Source organism: Eimeria maxima, genomic scaffold, assembly GCF_000499605.1.
Source record: "Eimeria maxima Weybridge genomic scaffold, Emw_scaff719, whole genome shotgun sequence".
Taxonomy (NCBI): domain Eukaryota; phylum Apicomplexa; class Conoidasida; order Eucoccidiorida; family Eimeriidae; genus Eimeria; species Eimeria maxima.
In genome coordinates, this window is record NW_013566714.1 from 1 (window position 1) to 10,000 (window position 10,000).

The window sequence follows — 10,000 nt, forward strand, 5'->3', positions numbered from 1 at the left end:
ACCAGGCGGAGGTCCTCCATCTGGACCCGGCATTACTCCACCAGGTGGTCCAGGCATACGTCCACCTTCAGGACCCGGCGGGGGTCCTCCGTCTGAGCCCGGAATTACGCCACCAGGTGGTCCAGGCATAAGGCCACCTGTCGGACCCGGCGGGGGTCCTCCATCTGGACCCGGCATTACTCCACCAGGTGGTCCAGGCATACGCCCACCTTTCGGACCCGGCGGGGGTCCTCCATCTGGACCCGGCATTACTCCACCAGGTGGTCCAGCCATACGCCCACCTTTCGGACCCGGCGGAGGTCCTCCATCTGGACCCGGCATTACTCCACCAGGTGGTCCAGGCATACGCCCACCTTCAGGACCAGGGCCAGCTCCTCCATCTGGACCCGGCATTACTCCACCAGGTGGTCCAGGCATACGCCCACCTTCAGGACCAGGCGGAGGTCCTCCATCTGGACCCGGCATTACTCCACCAGGTGGTCCAGGCATACGTCCACCTTCAGGACCCGGCGGGGGTCCTCCGTCTGAGCCCGGAATTACGCCACCAGGTGGTCCAGGCATAAGGCCACCTGTCGGACCCGGCGGGGGTCCTCCATCTGGACCCGGCATTACGCCACCAGGTGGTCCAGGCATACGCCCACCTTCAGGACCAGGCGGAGGTCCTCCGTCTGGACCCGGCATTACGCCACCAGGCAGTCCAGGCATAAGGCCACCTTTAGGACCCGGTGGGGGTCCTCCATCTGGACCCGGCATTACTCCACCAGGTGGTCCAGGCATACGTCCACCTTTAGGACCAGGGGGAGGACCTCCATCTGGGCCCGGTATTACTCCACCAGGTGGTCCAGGCATACGCCCCCCTTCCAGACCGGGTTCGGGGCCTCCTTCTGGCCCCGGAACCACTCCACCAACTGCCCCAGACACACATCCACCTTGGCGACCAGGATCTGGTCCTCCATCTTTCCCCGGAACCACTCCTCCAACTGGCCCAGGCACACGTCCACCTTCCGGACCGGGTTCAGGTCCTCCTTCTGGCCACGGAAGCACTCCTCCAGCTGGCCCCGGAATCACTTACCCAACTGGTCCAAGCGCACGTCCACCTTTCGGTCCAGGCTCTGGCATGCCAGGGGGACCTGTAGGTCGCCCTCCGTTTGGTGGAGGCACATGGCCACCCTTCCGACCAGGTTCAGGTTTGCCTATAAGTCCCGGGGGTCGCCCCCCATTTGATGCAGGTACCCCCCGTCCACCCTCCGGCACGGAACCTGGCCAACCAGGTAGCACTGACACACAACCGCCTTACCGCCCTAGCATCCACCGCCCGTGCGGCACCGGTACATGGCCCCCATTCGGCCTGGGAAGAAGGCCTCCGTGCAGCTATGTGGTGAAACCGCCTCATCCGCCAGGTGGTATACCTCCGTACGTCCAAGGCCCTGAGAAGCCTCAATTCGATCAAGAAGGCAGTGCACCCGGATATGGCTTAGGCAGTGAAGGTCCCGGATGTGGCCCAGGCAATGCACTATCCGGGAAATATTCGTATAACGGAACACCCGAATGCAATCCAACGAAGGGGACAGGGCCTCAGCTTGCCATAGATAAAGGAAGACCGGAGTATCGGCAAGAAAGCAGAGGGCCAGAATATAATACTAACGTTAACGGAATTGCGAATAGGCCAGTCATGGGATGGTCCCAATACAACTCAGGCATTGGAGGAAATATGCATAATACAGGGAGTAAATTTCCAAAGCGTCCTATGTTCGGCCCAAGCAGAATGCCTCCATTTGCTCCAATCCCTGGCCCGGGAGGAGGAGATCCTCTGTTATTTTCTAGCCAGTTTCCACTCTTAGTGAGTGGTACAAGATCTACTCCTAGTATAAGAAGCCCAATGTTCACCGGTCCTCTTCTAATGCCTTATCTAAGGGGCCTCCAATCCCTAGCCATCGCCGAGCCTACCAATGAAGCTCGTGACTTGGAACCTCGATCCCAGCCAGGTGGAGGAGGAGCACAGATTGCCGCTACCGTTGGATCCGGATAGATAGTTCCCAATGAAGGGAGGGTCATTTATTTTTTCAAGTATAGCGCCTCAGGAATCTCCAAACATAAACTGTTGTAGACAGGACGGCCTCCCTATTGTCTCCAACAGAGGACAACTTATATTAATTACCGCATGCAGGCGTCGTGCACTAATTCTTGCACGAATTCAAAGAATTGTACGCCCAACGGAAAGGAGAAGGAGTCCTTCTTCGTTCTCTCACGGTGTTGCTCTCCAGCAGGCGGCTCTACTACATATACCCCATTGGATGTTTTTCTGCCCTTTTTATTTGATTTTAGAGGCATTATTTTATCAAGTTTATTGCGGATTGTGAGGTAGATAAAGAGGAACAAGAGGACTGCATTGAACAACCTGCAAAGAATACAACAATAGCAATAAGGGTCCCTAATACCCTATTTATACGTCCTGTTGTTGGTCACTGACCAACAACATGACGTATACAGGGTATATATAATTAGGATACAAATGTTTATCATGTAGCTGCAGCGTCTGTCTGCGCCGCTATACATGAGATGTAGTCATAAGACTGCAGGAGGGAAAAAACTTTTGAATATTGTTTGGTTTATTTTAGCTATTTAATTCCTTTTTTGCTCACGGTTGGCAAAATTAGATAAAATGTTTTTTTTTTCTTCTTAGTTTTAGCTGGTAGTGTCAACTTGTTTGCTCTTTTACTCCCCTCTTTTGCTTGTTGCCTGCCTGCTGTTCGTCTATCGTTCTGTCTCAGTTGTATACGATGCATTGTACAAACATATTGTGTAAGCTTGCTCTTTTTTATAGAAGAAAGTATTCATCTTATTGCATATATCCACCGTTATTTGGTTGCATGCACTAGACAGACATCCACGTAGGTATGCCCAATTTTTATCCGTTAAATGTTAGACGTTTACAACCCCACCAATTCCTTTGGATCTGCATAGTATTACAAGACTCCTTTATAGGTATAATGTGTACAGATCAGCGCGTAATATAGACAAGACTCCTGTGTACGTATAATATGTATATATATACAGATTAGGGAGTAATCTAGTCACGAAATATATGTACTAGTCAATATACATGTAAACAACAACTCCTCTAGCACACTGTTAACTGCTAGACCATCGCCTCCTTGATGGTACCAATTCTCCCTATCTGTTGAGGTTGAATCTTCTGCAGCCATATCCGTCTGTTTAGCAACAGAGTACAATGCATGCAGCAATCCTTTTGCTTAGCCGCAGAGCACCACTACGCATGCAGCTATCCTTCTGCGTAGCGACAGGGCAGAATGCTTGCAGCCATCCCTTTGTGCAGCAACGGTGCACGACGCATGCAGCACCTGCAGCCATTGGCCCTCCTTCGTTATTTCTGCAGAATTGCGAGTGTAGCGTCAACCTCCGCACGACTCCTTGGTGCGACTGCAGCAAATTATTTGTTGCTGTAGGGGGTACACAGGATCCTCTTTGTATATAAATAAGGTAAATAGGGAAAAAGAGAGGGAGATCAATCACTCAGCTGCTTCTTATACTGTTGTATTTAATTGCCTAATAATAACTATTGCATGCCTATCTACCTACTATAGTATACTATCCTGTTTCTCCTTTTCCTGCTGTTTATCTACTAACTCTATTTACCTATATATATTTATATACATATTTATTTATCCTTGCTGTCTATTTACTACCTCTATTTATCTATTTATTTATTTCTCTTATTTATCCGCAGTATGGATGTTAGCATAAAGAATTCAAAACAAATAGAAATAAATGCATGCACTCCTCCTTCCTGTTCTTGTTCTTATTAAGTATATTTATTATTAATTATTATTATTTACTAGTCGCTATCTACGCACAGCAGCAGCACTATGTGCCGCATACAGTGCTGTTTCCTTTCCTTTTTTTTCTTGTATATTTATTTTCCTGTAGTAAAAACAAATTAAATGTATCTTTTTTTTTTCTTCCTCCTTATTTATTATACCCTGTGTCTAGCGGAACAGGTAATACAATATAAGAGAGGAGGAAGAAGAAGGAATAGATACAATCCATAGAAAGGAGCTGGCTGTACGTATACGCCTGTATATACATATACATATACAGATATATATGTATACGTATATGTATATGGATATTTTGCTCCTTAATTGATGATGGATACAGGGATCTATACGAAGACACCCTGTAAAAAGACAAGAATCTGCATATCCGCCATTAATTAATCCTTTCTCTCCTCTGTCTATGCCCCTCCTCCTCCTCCTACTTCTCCTCCTACTTCTCCTCCTTTCTTCCTCTTCTTGTACACCTCTGCTGCGTCGTTGAATCGGTGCGCATGCATTTGCATGCATATGCATGCATGCACACCAATTACCCAACCACGCGCATGCATGATATATAACTCCTACCTGGCTTCATACAGTGTACATAATTTAGGGTATATATATACATATATACATATATATATATATCCGTATACACGATGTATACGAATATATGTATATGTATATGTATACAGGGAGAAAATAACACCAGCAGATATACGATTTGTCTATACAAACAGTAAATAGATAATATATAAATAAATAAATAAATATATAAATATATAAATATGTATACCCCTGAGTATATTTATATATATATTATATATATTTCCTAAATAGCTGCAACTTATTGCATGCAGCAGCAGATATACTGCTGCTGCTGCTGCATATTATACATTCATATATTCCTGCCGCGGGCTTCTTCTTATCTATTTGCATAAATATATAAATATATATTATATATATTTATATATATATACATATATATATTTATATTTATATATTTATATATTAATTGCAGCTATTTATAGTTCATCCTTGAGTCCTGCACCTGCAAGATCAATATTACTGAATAGATCCTCAGCAGATTTTCCATCAAAATTATAATCATTATCCTCCCCTTGTTCTTTTTCTCCTTTTTCTTCTTCTTCTTCTTCTTCCTCTTCCCCTCCTCCTCCTGCTGCCTCCTCACCTTCATCCTGATTGATGGGATCGTTGGGATCGACTCCTATCTGTGTAGCGATCCCCTTATATAATAAATCAGCAAGTTGTGCAGGTTCATCAACATCGAACCCTGATGCTAGCATAGCAGCATTAAATAAACCTTCTGCTAATTGTTTATCCCTTTCTTCTTGTATTTTATTATTATTATTATTATTATTATTATTATTATTATCTCCTTCCTCTTTTCTTTTATTTATATTTATTAATAATTGCTGTATTATACGATGATTAGGATTTAATTCATATACTTTTTGTGTCTTAATTAGATTTAGATGTAAATTATCATTAAATGTTTGTGTTTTTATTATTTTCTCCATTTGTGCAGAATATCCATATTTAGTTGCAAATACACCACAAGGAGAAGTAATTAATCTCTTACTTATCTCTATTTTATTTATTTTATTACCTAATACTCTCTTATACCAATCTATTAATGGTTTATATCTTTTCTCTATTCTTTTGTGTCTCTTCTTCTCCTCTTCTGTCTCCTCTAATGTTATATTCGCCTTCTGTATAGATTCAAACTTCTTACCTGTATACATATACATATATACATATATACGTACATATATACATATATACATATATATACATAAATACGTACATATATATATACATATACATATATGTGTATGTGTATACGTATTATCAATTTATTCTTGTCTCTTTATACATCGCATCTAATAGGAAAAGGACCTCATATATATATATTAGCATGTATATATACATGTACGTGTACGTATACGTATACATATGCATATACATATACATATAAACGTATACATATACACATATATACATAAAAAATAATATCTAACTCTTGTACGTTCCTCCATTGGCTCTAATAGGAAGAGTACCTCATATACATATATACAACATATACATGTACATATACACATACATATTTCGTATACGTATACAACATATACATATACATATATATTTACGTATACATATACATATTACATATACATATACATAACACATATAGATATATAGATATACATATACACTATAGATATACATATATAGATACAGATATACATATATATATAGATATAAATATAGATATAAATATAGATATAAATATATATTTATGTATATAATAATGAGTAGCAGCGTACCATCAAAGTCTTGTAGTCTTTGTATACAAGGTTCCTCCATTGGCTCTAATAAGAAAAGTACCTCATAACCTTTCTTAATAAAGAATTGCATCTGTGGCTGATTAAGGAGCTGCTGTGTACTGTCTCCTGCTGCATAATATATTGCCTGCTGCCCCTCCTTCATCCTTTGTATATATTCCTCCAAGGAGACAGAAGGAGACAATTTATTAGGGTATAAAGATGAATAAAATAATAATAATTTAGCTATCTTGTTCCTGTTATCATCATCCTCATAACAACCTAACATTAGATTCTTACCATACTCCTTATAAAATAAATCATATATATTTTGTTTATTTAATTCCTTATTTATTTTTTCTTCTTTTTCTTTATTATCTATTTCTTTTTCTTTATTAACTAAATTATTCTCCTTAATTTCCTCTAATTGTTTATATAATTCTTTTTTTTTTTTATTAGTATCTATATATAATTTTCTTATAGTATCTAATGTTTTTCTTACTATTTTTTTATTAATTATATTTATTATCTTATTTTGTTGTAATTGTTCCCTATTAACATTAAGGGGTAAATCATCACTATCTATTATACCTATAATAAAGGAAAGATATTTAGGTAATAAATCCATGAATAAATCATTAATAAGTACACGGCGTACATATAATTTTATATTATTATTATTTTTATTATAATATTGATTATATATATCTATATTTTGTTTCTTAGGTATATATAATAAACAATTAAATATTATCTCTCCTTCCCCTATAAAATGTATATGTATAAGGGGACTATTATAGTCTCTTGTTAATTCCTTATAAAATAATTCATACTCTTTTTCCTCTATCTCCTCCTTAGGTCGTAACCATATTGCTTTTTGTTCGTTTATTCTCTCCCATTCCTCTACTTCTTTCTCTACTCTCTTTGTCTTCTTCTTCCCTTCCTGCACCACCACCAGCAGCAGTAGTATATGTATTATATACATGCATGCATGCATACATACATACATACATACATACATAAATGTATATGAATATGTATATACTGTATATATATATACATACAAATATAAATATATAAATAAATAAATAAATAAATATATATATAAATATATATATTTATATGGACATACTTTCTCTGTTTCTTCATCAAGATCTTGTACCTCAACATCATCATTTATTTTTTTGTCTCCTTCTTCCTGCCCTTCTCCTTTCTTCTCTCCTCCCTCTCCCTCTCCCTCTCCCTCTCCTTCCTGTATAGGTATTTCCTCTGTTATAGTTTTTTTATTTTTTATATAAATAGGATAAGATAAGAAAAGAGAATATTTATGTATTAATTGTTTAATAGTATAATAATTAAGTAAATAAGTTGCATCTTCTTTTATATGTAATATTATACATGTACCTCTTATTAATGTATTACCTCTTGGATCTTTTTTTATATAATATCTAGCATCTGCCTTACTCTCCCATATATATTGTTCTCCTTCTTCTTCTTCTGTCTCCTTTATTGTCTCCTTTTTATTATTATTTAATTTATTTAATTTATTTAATTTATTTAATTTATTCTTATTTAATCTCTTATCTGTTCTTGTTATTACTGTTACCTTATCCGCAACAAGAAATGATGAATAAAATCCAACACCGAATTGTCCAACAAGAGACACCTCAGGAGACACCTCACCAGCAGCAGCAGCAGCACCACCACCAGCAGCAGCAGCAGCAGGAGAAGAAGGAGGAGACACTTTATTACTTAATAATGTCTCTATAAAGTTATTAGTACCTGATTTAGCTACTGTACCTAGATTATTAATTAGTTCTTGTTTATTCATACCTATACCTGTATCACATATATATAATAATTTATTCTTATTATCTATCTCTATATACACCGCAAGTTCTATCTCCTCCTTCTTGCTGCTGCTGCTGCTGCTGCTGCTAGTGTCTCCTTCCTCTTCTTCCTCTGCTGCTGCTATAGATAAGAAACGGGCCTTCTCTAGGGCATCAACAGCATTAGATATTAATTCACGAATAAATACATCTCTTTGTGTATATAAAGAATTTATTATTATATCCATTAATCTATTTACTTCTGCCTGGTATTCATGTGTCTCCTTTTCTGTCTCCTTTCCTTCTTCTCCTTCTCCTTCTTCTCCTCCTTCTAGATCAGGGAATGCTGTTAATGTCTCCTGTAATCCTTTTGGCTCTGTTACTCCTCCTCCTCCTCCTGCTGCTGATGATGTGTCTCCTCCTGCTGCTGCTCCTGCTGCTGCTGCAGCAGCAGAGGATGAAGAATCATCTGCATGCACATTGCAGCAAATTATGCTGCATATATACAACACAAATAATAATAATAACCAATTACGCCCCATTTGTTCTTCTCCTTCTCCTTCTCCTGCTGCTGCTGCTGCTGCTGCTTCGTCCTGCTGCTGCTGCTGCTGCTGCTGCTGCTACTTGTGTTATTAGCAGACAGAGCAAGCAGAGGAGATGTCTCCTTTCTCTCTTTCTTCTTTTTTCCTCTTTTTTTATTTATTATATAATAAGAAGAGGGACGCTAATTATGCCTGTATATATACAAGAAAAAAAAAAAAGAAAGAAAAAGATGCATGCATTATTTATTTATTCATTTATTTATATGTATTAATAATTAATATATATATAAATATATATAAATATACACCCCCACCCCCCTCTTATTAATCACGAGATAACGAGCTGCATATACACCGCACGAAGAGACGGGAGGAGAGAGGGAGAGAGGAGAGAGCGCGTCTCCTGTCTTTGTTGTATATTTTTCCTGTTTTTTTCTCCCTTTTTTCCCTCTTTTATTGTTTATATAATAAAAATAAATATAATTATATATATTAATAAACAGAGACAAGAAATAAACAAACAAATAATACCCCTATACCCCCATTTATTAATAAATATAAATATATATTTTTTTCCTGCTTTTTATGCATATACTTACCTCTTTCTTTGCTGCAGCACAAACTTATTGAGGTGTACGTACACCTCAATGCATGCAAGAAGAAGACAGATAAAAAAAAAAAGAATTACAGACAACAGACTCTCCTGTTGCTACTGTTGTTGCTCCTGTTCCTCCTGCTGCTGCTGCTGCTACTGCTGCTGCTGCTGCTGCTGCCGCTGCTGCCGCTGCTGCTGCTGCTGCTGCACACTACGTACGCCGCAGCAGCTATATACACTCCAAGCAAGCACCACGAGGTGTCTTGCTGCTCTTTTATATTAAATAAATAAATAAATAATAAATAAATTTAATTCTTTTTATAATAATAAATAAATAAAAAGGATAAACTTTATCCTCTTGCTGCAGCTGCAGCAGCAACAGCAGTAGCTGCTGCTGCTGCTGCTGCACCAGCAACAGCGAGAGAGGCTAGTGCTGCAGCAGCAGCGGCTTCGTCGACACCACGCAGCGGCTGCTGGAGCAGCGGCAGCAGCAGAAGCGGCAGCAGCTGGAGCAGCAGCAGCAGCAGCAGCAACAGCAACAGCAACAGCAGCAGCAGCAGCAAGATAAAATATCCTTTATTGATTGTATTTTCTTTAATTTTTGTTTATTTTCTTTTGCATGCAGCAGCAGCAATTCCCTTTCTTCCTCGGCAGCAGCAACACAAAGCATAAGGGGCGGTGCTCCCATCAGCAGCAGCAGCAGCAGCAGCAGCAGAAGCAGCAGCAGCAGCAGCAGCAGCAGCAGTTTGTTTGTCAATCTTAAGGTGTTGTAGGTTAGACTTATTATACCTGTGGCTCAATAAAGAGCAGCAGGGCTGACCAGCAGCAGCAGCAGCAGCAGCAGCAGCAGCAG

The 10,000-nt window shown here is 39.5% G+C and overlaps 3 protein-coding genes across 3 annotated transcripts; 1 reads left to right on the plus strand and 2 right to left on the minus strand.

Annotated features, from left to right (window-relative positions):
* EMWEY_00041740 (hypothetical protein) lies at positions 1–849 on the minus strand (the record flags this gene model as incomplete). Its single annotated transcript, XM_013482699.1, has 1 exon — positions 1–849. A coding segment is annotated over one exon (849 nt), but the record flags the coding sequence as incomplete, so codon positions are not given.
* Positions 850–1,117: 268 nt separating this feature from the next.
* On the plus strand, positions 1,118–2,029 carry EMWEY_00041750 (hypothetical protein; the record flags this gene model as incomplete). Its single annotated transcript, XM_013482700.1, has 1 exon — positions 1,118–2,029. One exon carries the CDS (start codon positions 1,118–1,120, stop codon positions 2,027–2,029), a length of 912 nt encoding a protein of 303 aa, XP_013338154.1.
* Positions 2,030–4,861: 2,832 nt separating this feature from the next.
* Positions 4,862–6,275, minus strand: EMWEY_00041760 (HSP90-like protein, related, related; the record flags this gene model as incomplete). Its single annotated transcript, XM_013482701.1, has 3 exons — positions 4,862–5,130; positions 5,467–5,592; positions 6,185–6,275. The coding sequence occupies 3 exons, from the start codon at positions 6,273–6,275 to the stop codon at positions 4,862–4,864; spliced, it is 486 nt and encodes a 161-aa protein (XP_013338155.1).
* Positions 6,276–10,000: the final 3,725 nt, after the last annotated feature.